Source organism: Pavona decussata, unplaced genomic scaffold (assembly GCF_977016875.1).
Source record: "Pavona decussata unplaced genomic scaffold, jaPavDecu1.1 SCAFFOLD_175, whole genome shotgun sequence".
Lineage (NCBI taxonomy): Eukaryota > Metazoa > Cnidaria > Anthozoa > Scleractinia > Agariciidae > Pavona > Pavona decussata.
In genome coordinates this window covers 1,673,787-1,699,585 of record NW_028145586.1, presented here as the reverse complement: position 1 = coordinate 1,699,585, position 25,799 = coordinate 1,673,787, and the positions used below count along the sequence as shown (strand labels likewise).

General features: G+C 40.7%; 8 protein-coding genes across 10 annotated transcripts in view; 4 read left to right on the top strand and 4 right to left on the bottom strand.

Moving 5' to 3' along the window:
• Window positions 1-25,799, top strand: part of LOC146463576 (uncharacterized) — a 139,013-nt gene that overhangs the window by 57,857 nt on the left and 55,357 nt on the right. Inside the window, exons 4-5 of the mRNA XM_085084131.1 lie at window positions 2,901-3,432; window positions 20,182-20,380. The gene's annotated coding sequence lies outside the window, so the exon portion shown is untranslated. The remainder of the gene's footprint in view (window positions 1-2,900; window positions 3,433-20,181; window positions 20,381-25,799) is intronic.
• LOC146463587 (contactin-associated protein 1-like) lies at window positions 525-17,306 on the top strand. 2 transcript variants are annotated; one of them, XM_085084142.1, is made up of 2 exons: window positions 525-794; window positions 1,611-2,766. In XM_085084142.1, the coding sequence occupies exon 2, from the start codon at window positions 1,760-1,762 to the stop codon at window positions 2,750-2,752; it is 993 nt and encodes a 330-aa protein (XP_084940268.1). In that variant the 5' UTR covers window positions 525-794; window positions 1,611-1,759; the 3' UTR covers window positions 2,753-2,766. The 2 variants fall into 2 exon arrangements, 1 of the variants encoding a protein (XP_084940268.1); XR_014856829.1 differs by lacking the exon at window positions 525-794 and adding an exon at window positions 17,117-17,306 and having other exon boundaries at window positions 1,495-2,809.
• Window positions 4,148-6,453, bottom strand: LOC146463591 (DNA excision repair protein ERCC-6-like 2). The gene is made up of 5 exons (XM_085084346.1): window positions 6,403-6,453; window positions 5,895-5,996; window positions 5,088-5,208; window positions 4,325-4,408; window positions 4,148-4,251 (listed from the first exon to the last, which is right to left on the bottom strand). The coding sequence occupies exons 1-5, from the start codon at window positions 6,451-6,453 to the stop codon at window positions 4,172-4,174; spliced, it is 438 nt and encodes a 145-aa protein (XP_084940472.1). The 3' UTR covers window positions 4,148-4,171.
• Window positions 5,790-7,888, bottom strand: LOC146463590 (DNA excision repair protein ERCC-6-like 2). 2 transcript variants are annotated; one of them, XM_085084164.1, is made up of 3 exons: window positions 7,798-7,888; window positions 6,939-7,148; window positions 5,790-5,996 (listed from the first exon to the last, which is right to left on the bottom strand). In XM_085084164.1, exons 1-2 carry the CDS (start codon window positions 7,822-7,824, stop codon window positions 6,987-6,989), a joined length of 189 nt encoding a protein of 62 aa, XP_084940290.1. In that variant the 5' UTR covers window positions 7,825-7,888; the 3' UTR covers window positions 5,790-5,996; window positions 6,939-6,986. The 2 variants fall into 2 exon arrangements, with proteins under 2 accessions (XP_084940290.1, XP_084940291.1); XM_085084165.1 differs by having other exon boundaries at window positions 5,790-5,980.
• Window positions 8,951-10,481, bottom strand: LOC146463589 (uncharacterized). The gene is made up of 3 exons (XM_085084345.1): window positions 10,193-10,481; window positions 9,482-9,585; window positions 8,951-9,016 (listed from the first exon to the last, which is right to left on the bottom strand). Exons 1-3 carry the CDS (start codon window positions 10,479-10,481, stop codon window positions 8,951-8,953), a joined length of 459 nt encoding a protein of 152 aa, XP_084940471.1.
• On the top strand, window positions 13,889-17,123 carry LOC146463588 (uncharacterized). The gene is made up of 3 exons (XM_085084168.1): window positions 13,889-14,171; window positions 14,471-15,094; window positions 15,909-17,123. Exons 1-3 carry the CDS (start codon window positions 13,889-13,891, stop codon window positions 17,057-17,059), a joined length of 2,058 nt encoding a protein of 685 aa, XP_084940294.1. The 3' UTR covers window positions 17,060-17,123.
• Window positions 17,265-18,424, top strand: LOC146463586 (uncharacterized; the record flags this gene model as incomplete). Its single annotated transcript, XM_085084344.1, has 1 exon — window positions 17,265-18,424. A coding segment is annotated over one exon (663 nt), but the record flags the coding sequence as incomplete, so codon positions are not given.
• Window positions 20,846-25,572, bottom strand: LOC146463585 (uncharacterized). Its single transcript, XM_085084343.1, has 7 exons — window positions 25,509-25,572; window positions 24,543-24,773; window positions 23,763-23,866; window positions 23,213-23,341; window positions 22,070-22,166; window positions 21,052-21,135; window positions 20,846-20,978 (listed from the first exon to the last, which is right to left on the bottom strand). The coding sequence occupies exons 1-4, from the start codon at window positions 25,570-25,572 to the stop codon at window positions 23,276-23,278; spliced, it is 465 nt and encodes a 154-aa protein (XP_084940469.1). The 3' UTR covers window positions 20,846-20,978; window positions 21,052-21,135; window positions 22,070-22,166; window positions 23,213-23,275.

Here is a 25,799-nt window from a genome sequence, read left to right as displayed (position 1 = left end):
AATTGCGGCTCTCATCTAAGACAGCGTGACAAAAATTTGAACCCTAGCTCGGTTTTTAGTAAACATTTCTGATCAGTTATCATTCTATATCTCTTTCCGTATCATAAGCTCGTTTACACCTTTTACAATTAAATTTTGAAGGTGATAAGGCCATCTCGTCAAGACAAAAACGCGCTTCACCCGATGATTCACAGCAATCTGTCCAAACAGCTTCTGAAGTAAAACTGCTGATCAAACAAGAGCTTCGCCTGCTGCAAAACCAAATCTGTGCCAGAGATGAAACGCTCTGCCGCTCAGGACCAAAGGGTAAGGCAGGACGACGGGGGAGACCCGGAACCCGAGGGAGACCGGGTCCCCCAGGGAGATCTGGGCAAGAAGGACCCCCTGGGAAACATGGACCGGTCGGACGTCAAGGACCAATGGGGATAAAAGGGGATCTCGGAGTGCCGGGTGAACCTGGTCCCGCGGGACCAAGGGGCCCACCCGGGCGATGAAAGGCGAAAAAGGTGTGCCAGGCCAGTCCATCTCGGCTCCTTCTCTGGTGCAGCGTCCAGTTGGAACGAGAGCCAATGAAAGTCAAACAGCCATCTTGAAATGTACAGCAGATGGTAATCCACCTCCTAAGGTCACGTGGTCTAAGCTGAATTCTTCACTTCCGGCTGGACGTCACGTGATTGAGCCCAGTGGCGCTCTGATTGTGAAGGACGTTAGACCTGGAGACGACGGAGTTTACAGCTGCAAAGCTGAAAACTTGTTGGGAAGCGTCAACGCTACTGCGAAACTAACTGTTCAATGTAAGTTAATCAGTCTTTTTTGTCTCGTTTCAGTCATTTCATATCCTATCTTATCATATCTTCATATCTTAATTATCTCTTAGGCATTAATCCTAGGCTCTACAAACATATCCTACATTTTCTACTAAATCCCAATAAAGCTCAGTATCGTTTCTTTGTTTAATTAAAAGTAAGTGGTGGTCAACTAGAAAGCCTCTACTGCTTTGACCACCACACACATTTTATAATTTATACTGTAATTATTTTATCTTGTAATCATCTGTTGTTACTATACTTTTCTTTCTATGTTAATTTTATTTAAATAGTGTGAAATAAATAACCTTGAAACCTTTCTGCCAATCGCGCTTTTTTCCTAAGCGCCGTTTTGGGTAAAATTTTCAAGTATGTCGTTAGTTACAATATACAATACAATACAATTTTATTTTCGCTCAATACACAGATACATACACAAACAATAGCTGAAGCTAACCAGGTTATTAATTAAGAACAAATAAAATCTTTTGTTGTCTAGCGTTTTAGCCTAGAAGCTGAAGAAACAGGTGATTTTCGAGATAGCTTCTTTCCATATTAAATTGTGTATTGTTAGGGAGGGTAGAAGATGGCACTGGTGATGGTAACAAGGTATTAATTCCAGGTTACTTTGACAACGGGTGAAGCAATTAAGACGCAAGTGACCTCATGGTGCACAGGAAATCACACCCTGTTACCCTAATTGTTTTGTTTATCGTAGCAAATTTTGTCCCTCTGTGTGCGTTTGCATGAATCTGATCACACTACATTCTGCGTCCAATGTTTTTATGACTATTTTTTCGATAGTCGCTCCTCAGATTTTGTTGTCATCCAAAGAAGTGAGGGTACAGGAGGAACAAAACATCACCATCGCCTGCACTGGTACTGGTCAGCCGCAGCCGAGTATCACATGGTTCAAACCATTTGGTGGTTTGCCAAAAGATAGAACGGAGGTAATGAAACGAAATCTGACGATCTACAAAATGAAAAAGAAAGACAGAGGAACTTACATTTGTAAGGGTGAGAATATTCTGGGATCAACAACAGCCTTGGCTCAACTCGTGATATTTTCTCGTCTGCGATTCAAAGTCCACCCTCCTAAAGAAGTGACTCCTTTGATCGGTTCAACTGTCCGTCTGCCGTGTGTGGCCGAGAGTGACCTGAGACCTACAATCACCTGGACAAAGGATGGCAAGTCTTCACTTCCTGTAGACTCGCATGTTCTATTGAATGGAACACTGCTTCTTCAAAACATCAAGAAATCGCACGAGGGATATTACACCTGTAGAGCGACTAATGCACTGACAACAGTAGAAGCTAAAGTCAGAATCAATTCTCCAGTGAGTCTTACTTCCTGTTCTGTGATAAGGAAATATGTCAGCAGTGTAATCAGAAATTACGTCATTGATCCAGATGGCACTGGAGGTCAGGCACCAATTACAGTGCACTGCGACATGAGTGACAAGAATGGAGTTGGCGTGACAGTCATCAGTCACAACAGTGAAAGCAGAACGTACGTGCATGGATATGGCAGTCAAGGTAGCTACTCACGTGATATTCGTTACACAGGAGCGAGTCTGTCTCAGCTGGTGAGTCTCACCAGAGTCTCTTCACACTGTGAACAGTTCATCAAGTACGAGTGTTATGGTTCCAGGCTGTTAAGAAATGGAATGGGCTGGTGGGTGTCACGTGATTCTACTAAGATGACGTACTGGGGCGGAGCATCTGTTAGTGGTAAGTGCGCATGCGGGATGACCAACTCATGTGCAAACTCCTACTATGGTTGTAACTGTGATAAGCAAGACAATGTATGGCGTGAAGACAGCGGTCTCCTCACTGACAAGACACATCTTCCAGTTAAACAGCTCAGGTTTGGGGATACACCTTACTATACCTTAGATCAAGGTTACCACACACTAGGAAAATTAAAGTGCTATGGCATAGCATAAACAGTTACGTTGTAACGTTATTTCCAGAATATTTTTCCAAAAGTTGGAATGAGAAAGGTTATCCTTTTTAGTTTTTTTTTTAGCTGATCATTAATGTATACAAGAGTTATATGCAGTAAGTTTAACACAGACACAACCTATAAAATAGTAATTGAAGATGTAGAAATTTGGCAATGTTGGTTTTTGAGAAAAGGGGGAAATCGGAGTACCCAGAAATAAACCTCACAGAACAAGGACGAGAACCAACGACAAACTTAACCCACATATGACGCGAGTCCGGGAATCGAACCCGGGCCACATTGGTGGAAGGCGAGTGCTCTTGCCACTACACCATCCCTGCTTCCCAAATTCCTATTCGATCCTGAGTCTGAGGGCCACAGGTCTGTTAGTTGTAAAGGACTGTTACGTATCACCCTCGTTAAAGAGTAGATTTATATCATCAAAGGTGTGTTGAGGTTGTTACGGTAGAGCTAACATAAAGCTGGATCATCGTCGCTGACCGCTGACTGTCAACATTCGAGCTCGTAGTTAGTTGAGCGTTAGTTGAGATTTAGTTGCAGAAGAGCAGCTGTCGTCACTAGCAGTAGAGCAAGACAAGCAAAGAAGAAAAGAAAATGTAACTCAGCGTTACAGCCTAACATTGTCAGGCGGACCGTTTTGATAGGTATTCTCTATAAAAGGTTCATGAAGCCAACTTAACTGAAAGGCCAAGATACTTGAGCCGCTTGGTTTAAAGACGCGCGACAAGCTGTATTACTCTTTAGTGGCATATAATCAATCTAGCTATTAACCTATAAGCTTCATTTTTTCCATATTTATAAACTTTTATGTAAAAGGGTTTTTGTTACGTACTTGCTCATTTTTATTCTTTTTGTCCACGAAGGTTTGCTTTCCAAACCGAAATATCGGTCAATTTTTATACATGTATATCCAGCTGTTTTGTTTTCGTCTTGTTTTTAATGCCGTAAGGATTAATCTTGCCATGTACAATTTATTATCTCATGGATTTTACTGATCAAGGTTTGCAAAACATCCGGCATCTTTCAACATGTTGTTGCTAATCGTTTTAAGAACAGTTTCTTGCCGGCCATGTTATTTAGAAATTACAAACACTGGATATGAGATTTAGAGCTTTTATAACCAGTTGTTAACACACTATGGTAACCCAATCCCTAATTAGTGATATCACTTTTGAACATTTGTAAATTTAGCGCAATTCACTTGTTTAAGTGCAATGGTATTTTTCGTTAATAAAGCATAAACCGTTGTTGTGGTCGTGCCAAATTTAGAGTTTTGAATATCATTTGGTAGACAATCCGCTTAACATTATCTAGATTCTACTGTACTTACCATGTAACAACATTTACCCCTGTACACCCCACTGCCGCAGTCACAGGGAAAGTTCTTTTTTCTGATCAATTAAACATCTGGGTTCTGAAGGAGAGTCTGGTACACGTCTTCTTGGAATGACATCAGCGGACAAAACACCACCAACTCATCTGGAAAGAGAGAAAAGTAAACCTAAAACTCGACAAACCGGTTTGAAGGCCACCTTAGCTGTAATGAACGTACCTTTGCTAGGCAGCTGACTTGCTATCAAGTCTTTCGTCCGTCGAAGAAAGAATTTGCCAATTTTATCTTGAAGGTCTTGCGATTCTACAACGCAATAACAAAAAATTTCCAAGGCTTTGAAACGGCATTCATTGGACATCAGGTTTTGGCAGTGCTCATCTGAAAACTCGCAATAACTTTCTCTACTAAGGAGCGGTGTAATCTTCGATAAACCGCCCTCGAAAGTGTACGATTTGAAAATCGTGAAAAGTCCTTGAGCTAGAGGTAACTACTTTAATGTTATGGTGACAAATCACTCTCACCGTTCTTTTAGGGGTTGCACTTGTCATGATTTTATAGCCAAACATCAAAGATTTACTTCCAGGGAAGGCTTCTGTCACGGAGGGTGGGAAAATTATTTTCTATCACAAGTCACCACTTTTGGGATTTCTAAGGGAATTCTGAGCGTATAAAATGGTGTTTTAATTGAATACGAGTCCGTTAGCCAACTATGCCTCTGTGCTGAATCGAGATCCTTATTTCGGTACAAAAACGTGTTTTGCTGTCTGCTTTAACTAATTCGTTTCCTTAATGAAGCTCACACACAGACATAGAAAACGGTCTATAAAAGCGTGGAATAAGGTTTTAAATTCGTACCATAATGAAAGCTATGCTCTTATCTTGAAACACCTACTAAGATTCACAAACGTTTATTACTACCTTTGGGATTCGCTTCTTTCTGAGGGACTTCATTTTCCGTACTTTACTATCTGTGAACACTTACTTTTCCTGGCTAGTGCCAGTTCTCTTTTGGCTGCATCATTTCTCTGCCCTTCTCTGATTGGTTTACCAAACTCCACGGTTGAACTGCTTAGCTTTCCCCAGACTCCCCGGGTTTTTCCACTCTAGCACACACCAGAATTCCCCCCAACTTGTTCTGAAGTGGTGTCCCTGTGAGCCCCTATCTATATACAAACGAAATGCAAAAGAGAGACGGTACTGTGCAACCACAATCTCCAGATATAAGCAATGGATGAGACCAATGTTTTGAACTCTAGGCTCCACAAAACGAGGACACTGGGAGTGCTTAAAGAATTGATTCAAAACTGACTGCTGGGACTTTCACTGTTGGTTTGTTTTGACAAAGTACTCCTAGTGATATCATGCTGGGTATCTTGTGATGGCCCAACATCCCATCCAGGGAAGTAGTACAATTTCTAGCGGTTATAGCGACCTCACTCTGGTTATTCTGTGATAGACTAGTGTCCAAGTCACTTCATGCTGGTTATCCTGTGGACTACTATGACATGCAGGGGAGTTGAGCTCGCAAAGGACTTTTTTTTATTTTAGTTCATTTGACGGCGGTGCCATAACACATCCATTCACTCCATGTTGGGTATCCTGTGATGGATTGACATCCCTCATTGACCCCCCATACAGGATGGAGTACTAATACTATCGTTGCTTCATAGTTTGAGAAGCCGGAGTTGATATGTCAGCCGCGTTGGCTGCATGTGCTCGCGTTTAACTGAAACAATCATGTAATGCAATCGCTGTAGATTAAAGGATTTATTTATCACCTTCTCTTGACACTAAGAGCTTTAGCGGCGATAGTTATCTGAGCTTTGCGATCTTTGAGACGATGAACTTCATCCATGATTTCCGCCAGCCATTTGACTTTGTTCAGATCATCCTAAGACACGAAAATGAGAGCAAAAGAAGGATACATGTATATAATACATCTGTGTCAAACATGTATTACGGGAGCAAAAAGGACAATTAGTGTGAAGTCTTAAACTTCGAGGAGTCTTTTAAAGCCTGGTTTCTATGTAAACGTAACAACATCGCAAACAGTTTGCAATGGCCTTCACTTTTTGCGATTGTCTTTTCCATATGCGTGATTGCTTTACCCAACTCATCTCGTGACAAGGTGAAATAGGGCGCGAAAATCAGAGATGGCGCTTGTAAACAGAAGGTTTTTGAGTCGTGCCCAACTTCTTCTATTGGAGCTATTGCGCCGAAGAAGGCAGAGAACATTTGTCAAGAGACGTCACCGATTCTGGTCCGATATATTTTCGATATATATTCATTAAATTCACACTGTTTTGAGGAGCATCTTTCTCATTGCCACAATCATACTCGGACGCCATTTTCATTACTTATACTTGCCTCTGATTCGCCTAAACGTATCACGTGGACAAAAATCGTCGCCGATTGATCGCAAACAATCGAAAACAGTTTGCGATTGTATTTCCATATCGTTGTTTCCTCGCTTTTGGGTTGCTAATCGTCGCAAACAAGACGTCTTGTTTGCGATCATTGGCGATCATCAGCGATTGGTCGGAGATCAAAGGTGTTTTCATTTACGCATACTGTTCGCGATCAAGCCATCGTAAGCTGTTTGCAATTGTTTGCAACCGAGTTACGCACACATGAAACCAAGGCTTTATTTCCCTCTGGAATAGTAAACCGAGCGAGAAACGCGCGCGCGCGAGCGAAAATTGCCTACTGCGAGGAGACATTACACGCAAGCGGGGAATGTCGCGCGCGTTCATATATTTTGGCTGGTCTTTCTTTGGGGGTCGTTACATTTTTTACCCTTTTTTTTCTCATTATTTTTTGTGGTACAACTCACCAAATGATTTCTCATAGTCTCGTAAGTGGTAAGTACCACATCCAGTCGTCATCTCAAGGCATGTTGTAGAGTGTCCTCTTTGGTGTTACCATGAAAGAGCCCCATCTTAAAATGCCCCCAGGTATCTAATTCTTCCTTCCAGTTGTACGTCTCAGAGCCTGGAGTTACTATCACAAAGGTGCCGGTCTCTTTGCAGCTAACGTCTTCTTTCTGAAAGAAAAAAGAATACGTTAGTGCTATTAAAGAATGCGTGCAATGGTTGATTAATTTCATAAGTAGGACACCAGGCTAGGCTGAGAAATGCAAGGGATCGTAAACATAAGCGATCATTTTTTTGAATGTGTTTTTAAAGAGCCCTAGTGTTTTTTTGGCTTCAGAATTTCTGCGCAAACGTTTCCGATTTCCGCCTTAATTTTACCACGTTTTTTTTTTACCTTTTGATTACAATTTTGTTCCGATGAAACTTGAACACAGGTATTGCGAGTATAGAGCAGTCTTAGTATACCAATTCTGACGTAGTGTGGGCTCTACTCTGGTCGCATGCACAATGCCCGGCAATTCAGCAATTGTCAGTAGTTTATACAGGCGTTAACAAATCACAGAAGGCTCCCGTGTGGTGTAAACAGCTCTTCATCACACCGGCTAACGACCAGTTTAGTAGATTAACACCTTCCAACATTCGTGAGTAAAATTAATACATCAAAGCTTCATCCCTAAAGTGCGATGACTGCCAAAGCTCTCTGAAGATGACCTGATGAACACTAAAAGATATCCATTCAACAAAAAGGTCCCAGCACTGCTGAGTCCTTTGGCTTGTTTTGCTCGTTGAAATGGATACAGATAATCTTCGTTTACTGACCTGTTTTACTTTGGTTTTTGTATTCATGAATTTGCAGAATATGTCAGCTTTTGTTCCAGTTTTTCCCAAAACGGCAGCAATGAAAGAAATAACCTGAAAGGTCGGAACAAAATGCATTTCCTTCAAAGTTATTTCGCCCACAATCAATTCGCCTCGTACATTCAGCTGTTTCTCTCCCCACATAAAGAATTGGCCCTGGCCCGCAACAAACTCAATCAAAAAGTTTCAAACAACAACTTTTTAAATTTGAAAATAAAATTCGTTACCTGAACTGTCTTTCCTAAACCCACGTCATCATAAGGATTTCTCCAGTGTTTTCCGACGGAAGTGTTGAAACAGCTGGAAGCGAACTCAGTCCATCTCGCCGGTAATCTCAAAGATAATGGTTTATGGTGGCTGGGACCTACATTGTAATGTAAAGATAGGCTCACAAGTTAGACTTCCACTAAAGGATGACTCAGGGATAAAAACATAGTAAAAAGACGCTTTATCATCAACAACATCATCATAATAAGGGGCGAGAGCTAAAGGAAGAATAAACAGACGTTTTGAATCAAGTGTCCTAAAACTAAAACAAAGCAACTACTCTGGCCTCTGGCCAACGACAACAGACGCAGACAGTGCAACGAGCCAGTCAGAATTCGAAGCAAATAAATGCAACCGGCGGAAAGCGCGGAAAAATGCGTGCGAGTAGGTCATGGTTGGTTTTGGTTCTTTTTCTTATTGGTTGAGAAAAGGGGGCAAGTTTTGCTCACCAATCACAGAGCAAAGTAAGCGAAAGAGATTTACTTTTGACTCTCACTATTGTAAAACCGTTCTAACTTGACAGAGCTTCTTAGGGACTGGTTAAATAGTATAGGGTGGGGTGGGCTGGAACATTGTGAAATGTGGTGGATAAAAAACACATAGCCCACCCCCTCCTTTTGGCACAAAAATGACTGACCCACCCCTTAATGAAGGTTGAATATTACATGACCCACCCCCTATTGGGGGTTATGGCTTATTTGGGTGTATAATCTAAGAAACCACATTTTGCGTATGGCAAAATCATAAACATCCGGCCTCGCTTCGTGACGAATTAAATTTGGCGAAGTACGCTTAATGGTGCATCGCTATCACTGACACTCCAACTGCTGGCAGCCAGTTTTTGTCTTCACTTGCTTCTGACAAAGCCCGTTGTGTCTTTGCTAGTGGATACACTGCCTATGGCTGCTGACAACTGAATGTGAGTTGACACTAAGTCGGTTGTCAGATGGTGTCATTCGATATAAGGACAGAAATTCCTGCCTTCTCAACAAATCCTCACAGAGGAGTTTCCCCCACTGTACATCCTCATAGATCAAGTAATACTCTCTCTTTCTGCTTTCTCCCTTCTTTCTCTTTCTCTCTTTTGTTTAACATGTTAAGGTACGCAAGGTGATGGATGTATTTCACTAACAGGTCTTGATCAACCGTATACTTTTCAGAGAAAGGTCGAGTAAATGTGCCTTTCTTTTTCTAGTGAAATCTGGCAGACACGTGTACCTATTCCTGTTATAAAATATGATGAACCACACTCCCTGGGTAGCTGAAAATTGAATGACCCACTCCTAACTAAAAGATCAAAAACTCGTGACCCATCCCCTCTCCGCTGTAGCCCACCCCCTTCTATACTTTTTGACCAGTCCCTTATTAGTATTCTTACCTGGATCACCGGCTGGGCGTCAGGCTTTGATACAACCAAAGGAACTGAAGGATACTGAGCTGGCTGAGTGAATGATGGTCTTTCCATGTCTTGATCATCAAAACCTGGATACAAACATGATCGAAATTTGTTCATCAAAACTGACATAAAACATCCAGTAGAGATCTGAGCTGGTCAGCCTGGCAAGAGTGATTATTGCGTTCGACGTAGAAAGAACGCACTCCTAATACAGATTGGAGTCGAGATTGTATGGGACAACGTTGATTGGATGAATGGATCTTGGGACGCATATCTGGCATCCCCCGCAGATTTTGCAGGGGCAGATCACACCATCACTACCTTGGCAAAGGAGAGGCAGCCTGGTGACATCTAACGCACTCCCTAATCTTTGATTACTACTAGTTGTAAAGCATTTATATACAGCACAAATCTCATGTATAAATGCAATTCAACTTTGCCTAACAATTCAGCTGAGTGGTGAGATCGCACATCAGCTTTTCCAAACGTTGTCGTCTCAGCAAAAACTCAGGGGAAGGTCTTCCCATCCCCGCCCTACCCCCCCCCCCCTCCCCTTGTAAAACGGCGTCAGAACAGCTGTATAAGTTTGCTTGTATACCAGAGGGTTAATCTGAAAATGCATATTTTGGCCGAGAAGTTAGCACATCTGTTGAAATAATTAACCTTTAATATGAATATAAACTAGAATCTTACCATCTGCTAACATTTCATCACCAAACTCGTTATTGTCATCACAACTTGCATTAAAGCTTGCATTGCACGGTCTGACCGGTATCGTCTGTGTCTTAGAAGGTCTGTGTTGCTTTCTTCCTTCATTTATTTCTTCAAACTCCTCAACAACAACAGTACTGTTCCTATTGTTTCTAGATTTTCCACTGTTGAGCAGTCTTCTGTCATGCTGAGTACTTGATACATTTAATTTTCTTGTTACACAGACAAAACAAATACATGTCAGTGGATTGAGCTCAATAGTGTGATCCATGTTTTAAACTCAGACTGAAGTAGTTACGGCATTGTTACCTTTCTTTTTCTTTCTTGATGAAGGCATGACATTTTCCTCCATTATGTACTCATCTGCAAAGGAATACAAAACCATAACAAAGTATCCAGTATACAGTGCAACGAGCCAATCAGAACTGATTCGAAGCAAATAAGTGCAAAAAGGCGCCATTATGGGTGACTAGTAAACCTCATTACTGTGTAAAAATCCTGTGTAAAAAATATAGGGTTACAAAACTAAATCATATCAGAAGTAATTTAGATAAACGAATATTCAATTATACAAAAATTGAGATACACCAAACTCCTTACTAAATGTTATCTAGCTACAGTCAAGTATTGACTTGCGGACATCTCACTATTACAGACACCCTGGTAGTATGGACAGCAGCTAAATCCCGGGCCAAAATAAATTACAGATGTTTGACTGCAAAACGTTTCCCCCATATATGGACACTCGCTATTAAGAACACTAAACTCACGGTCCCGAGGGAGTTTGCAATAAAGGGAGTTAACTGTACTACAAAGTCCACAAATCCCACAACCCTCTTTAACCCTCAAAACAACAGATATTAGGAATCACTACACTTCAGAGAACGTAATCCGCAGATCCAAAACTTATAACCACCTACGGACAGCACAAAAAACCGCACCACAGAAAGGACTGGGGTTTGTAAAGAAACTGTGGTGCTGCGTCGGTGGAAAGACGAAACGAATGTTTGGTTTATCAACAGAGTTGATAACTAAAGGTAAATTGGCCACAGTAAAGAGATTCGATGATAAAGCGTTTACCCTTGTTATTACATGGTCATACAGAAAACGAGAACAAGAAATATCGATAGAAGTCTTAAGAATGATAACTGATGAACAACTGTTGAAATTCTTTATTGAGGTTGTTCTTGAGCCCGTGTTCAACCAACGGCTCAGCTTGTAAACTACAGTGCAAAAGGTTTAATAAACAGACCTGAGTACTTGACAGAAGCTTTCATTGAATGCTCACTATTTAACAACAAGATGCCTGCTATACTGGTATTACGCGTGATGCTGGGGCTGATTCATTTATTCCAACTGTATACTTCGCCGATTGATAAAACTATCCTTGCTAATGGAATAGTCTGAGTCACGACGATCGCGTTACGTTGTTTCCCTTGTGTTACGCGACTCAGACTATCAGCGGAAATTTGTGAAATTCCATCACGATAACGTAAGCTTCTCAATGACCTCTTTTCAGTCTCGCGTCGTGGTCTAAGACTGTCAAACAAAGCACGATTCCTTCGCCAGGAACTCACCAATTTCCACCGTTTTAAATGTTAGGTGCTTCTTAGAAGTTATTCTTTCGATTTACCGCTTCAAAATGGTGAAATTTCCGTTTGAAAACGGCACACTTGAGTCCACAACATGTTAACAATATGGCGCGACAATTTAATCCGTCTTTAATAAATATATCAAATGATGCCGTTGACGTCACACAGGTAGGGGTGAGTGGGTCCCCTCCCTCGCGATATAAGCGACAAGAATGGATTTTGATTGGCCTGCTGTTGTTGAAGACAATCAGAACAATACATCCCGAGTAGGAGAGGGGAGAGTTTAATTAATAAATTAATGTACCGATTTGTAGCTACGAGGAAGAAAAAAAAAAAAAGAAATCGACCCGTTTTTAGACACGGTATGCCCCCTCAGGGCATCCCGCGTAATTATTCCACCATCGCGCGTTGGACTAGAGATTATGTGTAGCCAATGAAGCATGAAGCTTCGTTGACTGTAATATAAATCATTTCATATCTGACAAGGTCAAGTGCAATAATTGTTGTATTGAAAACAACCAAGAAATTTGCTATGTCTTGTTGATTTCATTTTTTAAGAACAACAACAAGACGATTTAATGGCCATAATTTCTCGGCCATGGTGTAATGGCTGATATGAACTTCTGATTAATTCGTGAAACGCGCGCGTTTTACTGTGTTAAAGACAAAACGGCCAGTGATGGTCACGGCAAAAAATGCAAGCTGACGCAAGTGCCAGCTAACGAGTCTGCTAGATTTTATTTAACTGCGAATGAATTTCAAGAACTGAGAGTTTAAACTGAGAAGTTCTTTCTTTGTTTCTTTGTAATGTGAAAATATTGAAGACTGTTATCACAGCGGTTGCCTTTATAGTCTGATAACTGCCGTGCGATTTTGCACCACGTGACGTGGGCTGCCCAATGAGAACCAGAGGAAAGTAATCGCTCCGCGTTCAACTGTTTATTTGTCGTACAATCTATCAGCCTATCCTCCGATATACCAGCCGCTAGAAGGGGTTTATTTACTAAACATAGCACTGCTGATAGACCAATCAAAACCCTGAAATTACATTTTCCAATGATAAAGGTTTTCAAATCAGAATTATATCAACAGACTTAGCAGTAAGAGCCAGTACTACATAAAAGTACAGCTTAGTCACCACTGCGGTCAATTTTCAGGATTTCATCCACAGACTCAAAAGTTAGAACCACCGTATGCAGTACAATAAACGGAAACTGACACTGAAAAACTGTCATATGGATGACCTTTTCAAAATACTGTAAAGGGAATAAATAGCATCGGTCATTAACCCTTCAAACTACTGAATGCGATATCACCATTCATAAATGAGAAATTAACTTTGTATTTCAACAGATATTTTACAGTGACGTGATAAAAGCGTAATCCGACAGTTGTTTTCTTTCTTAGTGAACTCGTTTGACCTCAGTAAAGAGGCCCTGACAGGGTAAATTCCGACAAGCGACATGGCCCAAAAAGTAGCGACAGCGGATGAAATAAATTCGCGACAAAAGACAACCTTTCTCGACAAAACTCCGACTGTGACAATAAGGCCGAGAATTAACGACAAAGAACGGTGATTTCATATGTTTTTAGACTAATTTTAGTGTAATGTAAAGGCCAACAAGGGGAAAGTTTCACAAGGTAAGCGTGTGTGGGTCTGAGGTGATAAAGAACCTCGGCTCGCGATCTATTTTCCGCATCACGCACCATTTTTCCTAACCTTAAATTCCGACAAGGACAAACTATTTTCATTAAATTTCCGACAGCGACATGAAGCACTGACAAAACACCGACACGGGACATTTTAAAATTCAGACAAGCGACACGGGATCCCCCCCCCCCCCCCCCTGAGTAAAATGATATACTTCCTGTGACACTGAATCAACAGAACAAACAGAAACACGATCTGATATATATTGTGAATTCTGAGTAGTTGATCACTGAACCTCGCACAAAAAGAGAGGAAGAAAATATCCTAAGCACGAACTTCACCACAGTGAACTGGTCTGAAAGCCGTCAAAGAAGATAAAAAAGTCCTCTGAAAATATTTCAATTACGAAGTTTAACGTGGCAGGCGGCGACAACAATGAAAAAACAAGATCAAGAAGAGAAGCGTACAGACAGATTCCGCAGCTTGTGTTCCATGTCTGGCTTGCTGTTGTCTGTTGTGTGTTGTACCGCACTTATTCACGTGGAACTCAGAATACAAGAACATCATCGACTGATATCACACTCAGTAACAACATGTGATCAGTTACAGACACAAATCCTTCGTAAAGTACAGCAGAATTACGGAACATGGCAAGATGATAAAGACAGCCATTCACAAGGTCATTGGCGGGAGACAAGAGGTACGTTTGGCTCCTGTCGTTGGCGTCTTTACAAAACATTTTAATTTCACAATGTACCGGTCTTCTTGTCTGTCTTTTAACTCAGTTCCTTGAGATAGTTATGCAAAAATTTGTAAAGCCAACATTTAAACTTTCTCGATCTACCTTAAAAAGGAACTCGGAGAATTGTGGCTCTCAGCCAAGACAGCGTGACAAATATTTGAACCTTGGCGCGGTTTTTAGTAAATATTTATCAGTTTATCATTCTTTATCTCTTTCCGTATCATAAGTTAGTTTACACCTTTTGATATAAATTTTAAATTTTCAAGGTGATAAAGCCATCTGGTCAAGACAAAAACGCGCTTCACCCGATGATTCACAGCAATCTGTCCAAACAGCTTCTGAGGTAAAACTGCTGATCAATCAAGAGCTTCGTCTGCTGCAAAACCAAATCTGTGCCAGAGATGAAACGCTCTGCCGCTCAGGACCAAAGGGTAACACAGGACGACGGGGGAGACCCGGAACCCGAGGGAGACCCGGTCCAGAAGGACCCCCTGGGAAACATGGACCAGTAGGGCCTCAAGGAACAATGGGGATAAAAGGTGATCTCGGAATGCCGGGTGAACCTGGTCCCGCGGGACCAAGGGGCCCACTGGGGATGAAAGGCGCCAAAGGTGAGCCGGGCCAGTCTATCTCGGCTCCTTCTCTGGTGCAGCGTCCAGTTGGAACGACAGCCAATGAAAGTCAAACAGCCATCTTGAAATGTACAGCACATGGTAATCCAACCCCTAAGGTCACGTGGTCTAAGCTGAATTCTTCACTTCCGGCTGGACGTCACTTGATTGAGCCCAGTGGCGCTTTGATTGTGAAGGACGTTAGACCTGGAGACGACGGAGTTTACAGCTGCAGAGCTGAAAACTTGTTGGGAAGCGTCAACGCTACTGCGAAACTAACTGTTCAATGTAAGTTAATCAGTCTTTTTTGTCTCGTTTCAGTCATTTCATTTCTAACATATCTTAATTATCTCTTAGGCATTAATCCTAGGCTCTACAAACATATCCTACATTTTCTACTAAATCCCAATAAAGCTCAGTATCGTTTCTTTGTTTACTTAAAAGTAAGTGGTGGTCAACTAGAAAGCCTCTACTACTTTGACCACCACACACATTTTATAATTTATACTGTAATTATTTTATCTTGTAATCATCTGTTGTTACTATACTTTTCTTTCTATGTTAATTTTATTTAAATAGTGTGAAAAAAATACCCTTGAAACCTTTCTGCCAATCGCGCTTTTTTCCTAAGCGCCGTTTTGGGTAAAATTTTCAAGTATGTGGTTATAGACTGTCGTTAGTTACAATATACAATACAATACAATTTTATTTTCGCTCAATACACAGATACATACACAAACAATAACTGAAGCTAACCAGGTTATTAATTAAGAACAAATAAAATCTTTTGTTGTCTAGCGTTTAGCCTAGAAGCTGAAGAAACAGGTGATTTTCGTGTTAGCTTCTTTCCATATTAAATTGTGTATTGTTAGGGAGGGTAGAAGATGGCACTGGTGATGGTAACAAGGTATTAATTCCAGGTTACTTTGACAACGGGTGAAGCAATTAAGATGCAAGTGACCTCATGGTGCACAGGAAGTCACACCCTGTTACCCTAATTGTTTTGTTTATCGTAGCAAATTTTGTCCCTCTGTGTGCATTTGCATGAATCTGGTCACACTACATTCTGCGTCCAATGTTTTTATGACTATTTTTTCGATAGTCGCTCCTCAGATTTTGTTGTCATCCAAAGAAGTGAGGGTACAGGAGGAACAAAACATCACCATCGCCTGCACTGGTACTGGTCAGCCGCAGCCGAGTATCACATGGTTCAAACCATTTGGTGGTTTGCCAAAAGATAGAACGGAGGTAATGAAAGGAAACCTGACGATCTACAAGATGAAAAAGAAAGACAGAGGAACGTACATTTGTAAGGGAGAGAATATTCTGGGATCAACAACAGCCTTGGCTCAACTCGTGATATTTTCTCGGCTGCGATTCAAAGTCCACCCTCCTAAAGAAGTGACTCCTGGAATTGGTTTAACAGTCCCTCTGCCGTGCGCGGCCGAGAGTGACCTGAGACCTACAATCACCTGGACAAAGGATGGCAAGTCTTCACTTCCTGTAGACTCGCATGTTCTATTGAAAGGAACACTGGTTCTTCAAAACATCAAGAAATCTCACGAGGGACATTACACCTGTAGAGCGACTAATTCACTGACAACAATAGAAGCTAATGTCAAAATGAATGCCCCAGTCAATGTTACTTCCTGTTCTGCGATAAGGAAATACGTCAGCAGTGTTAGCGGAAATTACGCCATTGATCCAGATGGCTCAGGAGGTCTGGCACCATTTACAGTGCACTGCGACATGACTGATAAGAATGGAGTTGGCGTGACAGTCATCAGTCAGAACAGTGAAAGCAGAACGTACGTGCATAATGGACAAAATTGGGGCGGCCAAGGTAGCTACTCACGTGATATTCGTTACACAGGAGCGAGTCTGTCTCAGCTGGCGAGTCTCACCAGAGTCTCTTCACAATGTGAACAGTTCATCAAGTACGAGTGCTATGGTTCGGTTTTATTTTACAACAACAATCCATTTGGCTGGTGGATGTCACGTGATTCTACTAAGATGACGTACTGGGGTGGAGCATCTGTTAGTGGTAAGTGCGCATGCGGGATGACCAACTCATGTGCAGACACCTCCCGTGGTTGCAACTGTGATAAGAATGATCATGTATGGCGTGAAGACAGCGGTCTCCTCACTGACAAGACACGTCTTCCAGTTACACAGCTCAGGTTTGGGGATACTGGAAATGGCCAGGAAGGTTACCACACACTAGGAAAGTTGAAGTGCTATGGCATAGTATAAACACTGACGTTGTTACGTTATTTCCCGAATATTTTTCAAAAAATTGGAACGAGAAAGGTGATCCTTTTTAGTTTTTACTTCCTTTTTAGCTGATCATTAATGTATACAAATGATATGAAATAAGAGTTATATGCAGTAAGTTTCACACAGATACAACGTATAAAATGGTAATTACTATAGGGCAGAATGCTGTGACATTCATTAACTAGCGGCTGCCTCTAACGCTAATAGGATGCTGGGTTTTATTCGTAGGTCGACACTTGAGGTCAAAAATCAATCTGCTCGCAAAGCACTGTATACAGCCTTAGTGATGAGCAACCTCTCGTACAGTTCACAAGTATGGGCCCCGCAGTCAGTCAAACTGATCGAAATTATCGAGAGAATACAACGACGTGCAACTAAATATATACTCTCACTACCCTACAGGACTGGTATCTCGTATAAAAACAGACTAACACTCACAGGCCTTATCCCTCTGTGCTATTGGCATGAATACTTGGATCTAGTCTACACTTATAAATCTATTGTTAATAGTTCTGACACCAATTTTAAGATATTTCAACCTATTAGAGTTACCAGGCGTTCTGCTCCAACTAAGAGTATATTACTAGATATACCTAAAGCTAAGACTGTCACGTTCCAGAACAGTTTTTACTCAAGAGCCTCAAGAGCATTTAACACACTTCCAGACTTCTTGAGGGACAATACAAAATCTATAGATGTATTTAAAACTAATTTGAGGGCATACTACCTAGATTTGACTTTAAATGTGTACGATCCCGCAGTACCTCAAACGTTCAAAAGTGTCTGCATAAAATGTCATCAAAGCAGATCGTTACCTGTATTATTGGTTAAAATGTGTTGTTAATTATTTGTCGATACTTAATTATTATGATGTGATTTTATTTATACAAGGGGTCTCGTTATTGGCACATATCGTTCTGTGAGTTCTCTCCTGTCAGAGGTTTTTCATTTTGTTTTTTTTCTCCTCTGGCGAAGTTTATAAATAAAAATAAAATAAAACTATTCATGATCAGCGAAGCGGAAATACGCGCTCTGAAAAGCCCCGAATAAGAGAAGAAAGGGCGAAAATTGGCCCGGTAGCGTTGATAAAACTCGCTTTCATGCTTTCTAAAACGATTAACCTAAAAACCTACGCGCGGCATTTTGAAGAGGAATGTTGTAACTATATTTTAAGACTAAAATAAAGAAGATTGATTAAGTGGAAGGGCTGTCCTTTTGCACTTGAAAATAAGGGAAAATTGGCCTTCTTTTGTATGGAGGCCGTTTTCAAAAGCAAATTTCTAAAAAAGTATACTGATTTTAGAAAACCTACGCACGGTTTATGAAAAATTGATCTTCTCTTGACAAGAATCTGTTACAACTTTTAAAATTGGTCATCGGGAACCACTGTCCTTTTAAGTTTGAAAACTGCTGGTTGGATTCTCGTTTGAAAATGGCGCGTCTTGAGCGAGTGAGCTATTGTTTTAAGCCTTCGACTGAATAACAATGGTTGCCAAGACTAAATAATTACTTATTCATAAAACCATTCAGTCGGAAAATCATTTACAATTGCCGCGCATTTTAAAACCGAGTTTACCAGCTGGTTCATTCAAACAGCCGATCAGATCGCGCAATAAATACAAACATGGAAAACGTCAGTGATCGGGAGCTCTTTTCAGACATTTGTATAACTCGATCGATTGCAAACACGTATCCACTACTTTTAAAAGAAAAGCGAACGGACATTACCATAAATATGGTCTTCAATGCTTCGCCATTTTGTTTAGCAAATATGCGCATGATCACAGTCTAACCACATTGGCCTTTGGTGCTGGCTGGCTCAGGTTGTTTTGGCGGGAACGCTGGTTGGTGAATGAGACAGAAGTGACTACTCTATTTTATGAGTGGTTGAAGTTGGATTGAACAAAATATTAAAATTGGGTGTATAAAACACAGTTTAAAAGATTAACGCCAACGTTGAGCTTGATAATCGACCGTTCGGTACCGGAAAGATTGGTGTTCGCTTGGGTTCTATTACTAAACAATTCGATTGGATTCGCCGAGATCAAATCGAATATCAGGATAACGATCGCTACGTTAGCTGACAAATAATGTTTCCAGCGATTGTGCGTTCGTGTGTATGGCAACTGTCGTTAAATTACCCGCTGTTTTGGTAACACGAAAGTCACAAAGATCCGAAAACAGAATCGAAAGAGTTCTTTATACTTCTTGGTCGCTTCCGCGCGCGCAAACTGCATACAGCAAAATAACGAATTTATTTACAGCACCATAAAATGCGCTTTGTTTCTAGTGTTGGGGTCTTAAGTTCACTTTCGACGTAACGAAAGAGAAAACTTATAATTATACATCGGTGTGCAAATCAGTCGCGGAACAAACGAGAAAACAAAAGTGGGCTGAGTTTATTCAAAGCGGTTTGTGGTCATCGAAACAAAGGGTGACAATAGTGCACTGGTTGCATTGTTTAGTTCGCTGCCTACATCAGACAAATGAGCATTACCGCGCGTTCATAACAACCAATGAATACGCTCCTTTTGGGCATCTATGAATAATAACAGGCGTCATGGCAGACCTATATAACTGGAAGTAAATGTCACAAGAACAATAGCCATTCTACGCGATGAGTGAAAGATGTTGAAATAAGGAAATGTTGGTTTTGAGGATAAGGGAAAACCGGAGTACCCAGAAAAAAACCTCTCGGAGCAAGGACGAGAACCAACAACAAACTCAACCCACATATGAAGCCGGGCCACATTGGTGGGAGGCGAGTGCTCTCACCACTGCGCCATCCCTGTTCTGTCAGTTAGTTGTAAAGGACTGTTACGTATCACCCTTGTTAGAGTAGATTTATTTAACCAAAGGAATGTTGAGGTTATTACTATAGAGCTTACATAGAGCTGGATCATATTCGCTGACCGCTGACTGTGAACATTCGAGCTCGTAGTTAGTTGAGCGTTAGTTGAGATTCGGTTGTAGAAGAGCAGTTGTCGTCACTAGCAGTAAAGCAAGACAAGTAAATAAGAAAAGAAAATTTAACTCAGCGTTACAGCCCAACATTGTCAGGCGGACTGTTTTAATTTGAGCGGGATTCTCTACAAAAGGCTGGTGAAGCCAACTTAACTGACAAGGCCAATTAAAAGATACGTGAGCCGCTTGGTTTAAATACACGCGACAAGCTGCATTAGTGGCATTTAATCCATTTAGCTATTAACCTATAAGCTTCTTTTTTTATATTTTCAACCTTTTATATATAGGGTTTTTGTTACATACTTGCTCATTTTATTCTTGTAGTCCCCGAACGTTTGATTTCCAAACCGAAATATCGGGCAATTTTATTCATGTTTATCCAGCTGTTTTGTTTTTGTTTTGTTTTTAATGCCGTAAGGATAAATCTTGCCATCTACAATTTATTATTTCAAGTATTTTACTAATCAAGGTCTACAAAAAATCCGGCGTCTCTCAACGTCTTGTTGCTAATCGTTTTAAAAACAGTTTCTTGCCGGCCATGCTATTTAGAAATTACAACCACTAGATGTGATATTTAGAGTTTTTATACCCAGTAGCAAACATGCTATTGTAATCCAATTCCTTACTAGTGATATCACTTTTGAACATTTAACGTTTTTTAACGCAATGGTATTTTTCATTAATAAAGCATAAACCGTTGTTGTGGTCGTGCTAAATTTAGAGTTTTGAATCTCATTTGGTGGACAATCCGCTTCATATTATCTAGATTCTACTGTACTTACCATGTAACAACATTTGCCCCTGTCCACCCCACTGCCGCAGTCACAGGGAAAGTTCTTTTTTCTGATCAATTCCACATCCGGGTTCTGAAGGAGAGTCTGGTACACGTCTTCTTGGAATGACGTCAGCGTACAAAACGCCACCAACTCATCTGGAAAGAGAGAAAAGTAAACCTAAAACGCGACAAACCGGTTTGAAGGCCACCTTAGCTGTAATAAACGTACCTTTGCCAGGCAGCTGACTTGCTATCAAGTCTTTCGTCCGTGGAAGAAAGAATTTGCCCATTTTATCTTGAAGATCTTTCGATTCTAAGAAACAAAAACAAAAGAATCCCAAGGCTTAGAAACGGTATTCATTGTACATTAGGTTTTGGCAGTGCTCATCCAAAAACTCGCAATAACATTGCCTACCAAGGAGCGGTGTAATCTTCGATAGACCGGCCCCGAAAGCATATGAGTAGAAAATTGTCAAATGTCCTTGAATACAGATAAATACCTTAATTACCTCGGCATTGAAAGAAGGAATAAAAAAAAACCTTGTTAGCTTTGAAATATCGAAAGTACTTCAGTGCACAAAAAGCGACAAAGAACATCATGGATTGAACGGGACTGGACTCGAAAACCTTGAGGATACTGGAGCAAGTGCTCTTTCCTTCAGCTAGAAATCCCTTGGAAGCAAGGCATGTATTTTGAAATTATCTGTCACTTTTTAACTGTACTTGGTCGAGTTCTTCGATTTTTTATCAGGTGATCGATAGTTTGGGAATTTCCTATATTTTAGGAGGCTCGTTACCATAGTGATTTATACGAAAAAATGGAAGTTAATCGTTACTTTCAGAGTCTGTAACTGATACATGGCGGGGAAATTTCTTTCTTTCGAGATTTTATTAGCAAACATCACATTTCACCGTTTCTCTCGGGGTCACCCTTTTCATGATTTCATAGTCAAACATCAAAGATTTACTTTCAGGCAGGGCCTCTATCATGGACGGCGGGAAAATTATCTCTAAGGAAATTTAGAGCGTATAAAATGGCATTTTATTTTTTATACATGTCGGTTTGGCACTTATGCCTCTGTGCTGGATCGAAATTCTTATTTCAGTACAAAAACGTGTTGTGGGGTCGGCTTTAACTTCTTGAAGCTCACACACGGACATAGAAAACGGTCTTTTACTTTCGTACCATAATGAAAGTTGTGCTCTTATCATACAAACACTTACTAAGACCCAAAAACGTTTATTACTTCCTTTGAGAATCGCTTCTTTCTGAGGGACCTCATTCTCCGTACTTTACTATCTGTGTACACTTACCTTTTATGGCTTGTGTAACATGTATATGCACTGCGGATGAAAGATAGAAGAGAAAGGTTTTCGCAGTTATATAGGGAACCAGACTCTTGCAAAAAACCTGAAAAAAATTCAGGCTTGAACAGGATTTGAACCCATGACCTCGCACATGTATTTAATATTTCATATTTATTTATTCTTCACGGGTATATTATGAACTCAGAAAATGACCAACTCCCAGTTGGCTTGATAGCTCAGTTGGTAGAGCAGTGCACCGGCATCGCACAGGTCATGAATTTTTTTCAGGTTTTTCGCAACAGTCTGGTTGCGTATATAACTTCGAGAACCTTTATGTTCTCTTCTATTTAAAATTTGAGTTGGCACAGAAATATTCCGCTAGCAAGAGTCAGCAATGCTAGCTATTAAAAAAAGAAAAGTAAGGTTTGAAATCTCACTGTCATTTTCTGCTGCTAGATAGAGGGGTGCAGACATAGGCCACCATCTATTTTGTACTTTGGTGGTTCCTCTTCGATTATAATTTTGACCACTTCCCTAAGACCAAGAATAGTCTCATTTCTGCGATAGTAAAGCGAGCGAAACACGCGCGCGCGTGAAAATTGGCACACGCGAGGAGACATGACGCTCTGGTGCTCTGGTGAGTGAAATTAATACGTTAAAGTTTCATCCCTAAAGTGCGAGGACTACCAAAGCTCTCTGAAGATGACCTGATGAACACTAAAAGATATCCATTCAACAAAAGGGTCCCAGCACCGCTGAGTCCTTTGGCTTGTTTTACTCGTTGAAATGGATACAGATAATCTTCATTCACTGACCTGTTTTACTTTGGTTTTTCTATCCATGAATTTGCAGAATATATCAGCTTTTGTTTCAGTTTTTCCCAAAACGGCAGCAATGAAAGAAATCACATGAAAGATCCGAACAAAAATACATTTGGTTCAAAGTCAATTCGCCCAAAATCAATTCGCCCCGTACCTTCAGCTGTTTCTCTCCCCACATAAAGAATTGGCCCTGGCCCGCGACAAATTCAATTAAAAAGTTTCAAACAACAACTTTTTGAATTTGAAAATAAAATACATTACCTGAACTGTCTTACCTAAACCCATATCATCGCCAAGGATTGCTCCGGCGTTTTAAGAGAAGTGTTAAAACAGGAAGCGAACTCCATCTAGCTGATAATCTCGAAGATAACGGTTAATGGTGGCTGAGACCTACAGTGTAATGAAAAGATAGGCTCACAAATTTGACTTCCACTAAAGGATGACTCAGGGACGAAAACAGTGAAAAGATTCTTTATCATCAACACCATCATCATAATAAGGGGCGAGAGCTAAAAGAAGAAGAAACAGACGTTTTCAATCAAGTGTCGTGAAACCAAAAACAAAGCAATTACTCTGGCCAATCACAACAGGCGCAAACAGCGCAACGAGCCAATCAGAATTTGAAGCAAATAAATGCATCGGCGCCAAGCGCGGGAAAATGCGTGCGACCAAGTCACGGTTGGTTTTGGTTCTTTTTCTTATTGGTCGAGAGAGTGGCGCGAGTTTGCTAACCAATCACAGGGCGCCGTAAAACGCGATTTACTTTGTAAAACCGTTCTAACTTGACAGAACTTTTAATTAGTATTCTTACCTGGATCACCGGTTGAGCATCAGGCTTTGATAGAACCAAAGGAACTGAAGGATGCTGAGCTGGCTGAGTAAATGATGGTCTTTCCATGTCTTGATCATCAAAACCTGGATACAAATATGATCGAAATTTGTTTATCAAAATTGACATAAAACAGCTAGTAGTGATCTGAGCTGGTCAGCCCGCAAGAGTGATTATTGCGTAATTCGATGTAGAAAGAACGCACTGCTAATACAGATTGTAGTCAGATGACATCATCAGCAACTTAGAAAAGGAGAGGTGGCCTGGTGACATCGAACGCACTCCCTAATCTTTTATTATTACTAGTTGTAATGCATTTATATACAGCACAAACCTCATGTATAAATGTAGTTAAATTTTACCCAACAATTCAGCTGAGTGGTGAGGTCGCAAATCAGCTTTTCCAACAATTTTGTCTCAGTACAAACCCAAGGGAAGGTCTTCCCATCCCCGCCCTGAGCCGGTCGGCCTGGCAAGAGTGATAATCGAAATACATTTATATACAGCACAAATCTCCTGTATAAATGCAATTGAATTTTGCCCAACAATTCAGCAGTGTGGTGAGATCGCACATCAGATTTTCGAAACATTGTCGTCTCAGCAAAAACTCAGGGGAAAGTCTCCCCATCCCCGGTGTCATAACTGCTGTATAAGTTTGCTTGTATACCAGAGGGTTAATCTGAAAATGCATACTTTGGCCGAGAAGTTAGCACATCTGTTGAAATAATTTTCCTTTAATATGAGTATAAACTAGAATCTTACCATCTGCTAACATTTCATCACCAAACTCATTATTGTCACCACAACTTGCATTGAAGCTCGCATTACATGGTCTGGACAGTGCCGTCTGTGTCTTAGAAGGTCTGTGTAGCTTTCTTCCTTCATTCCTTTCTTCAAACTCCTCAACAACAACAGTAGTGTTGCTATTGTTTCTAGTTTTTCCACTGCTGAGCAGTCTTCTGTTATGCTGAATACTTGATACATTTAATTTCCCTGTTACACAGACAAAACAAATACGAAAAGAGATTTGATAATAAAGCGTTTACCCTTGTTATTACACGGTCATACAGAAAACGAGAACAAGAAACAGTGATAGAAGTCTTTAAGAATGATAATTGATGAACAAGTGTTGGAATTCTTTATTGAGGTTGTTTTTGTGCCCGTGTTCAACCAACGGCTCAGCTTGTAAACTACGGGTGTAAAAGGTTTATTAAACAGAACTGAGTACTGGTCAGAAGCTTTCATTGAATGATCACTATTTAACAAATATTCCTCCAGCGCGCGTTGGACTTGAGATTATATATAGCTAAAGAAGCGAATAGCGTTGAGTGGAATATTTGTTTTATTAAAAGCAAGCAAGAAATTTGCTTTGTCTTGTTAATTTCATTTTTGAAGAACAACAACAAGACGATTTAATGGCCATCATTTCTCGGCCATGGTGTAATGGCTGATATGAACCTCTGATTAAGGCCACAGCGTGATTGGAGCCAAACAAATGCAAGCTAACTTCTTTGATAGATTTTCCTAGACTGCGATTGAATTTCAAGAACTGAGAGTTTAAACTGAGAAGTTCTTTCTTTGTAATGCAAAAATATGGGAGACTGTTATGAAAGCGGCCGACTTTATCGTCTGATAACCACCGCCCAATTTTGTACTACGTGACGTGGGATATCCAACGAGAACCCGCGAAAATTAATCGCTCCTCGTTCAACTGTTTATTTTTCGTACAATCTATCCGCCTATCCTCCGATATACCAGCCGCCAGAAGGGGTTTGTTCACTAAACATAGCATCGCTGATAGACCAATCAAAACCCTGAAATTACATTTTCCAATGATCCAGGTTTTTAAATTAGGATTATATCAACAGACTTAATAGTAAGAGCCAGTACCACAGTAAAGGACAGATTAGTCGGTCAATTTTTAGGATTTCATCCACAGACTCAAAAGAAAGAACATCCGTTTGCAGCACGATAAACGGAGACTAAACTGAAAATTTGTCAGATCGATAAACTTTTCAA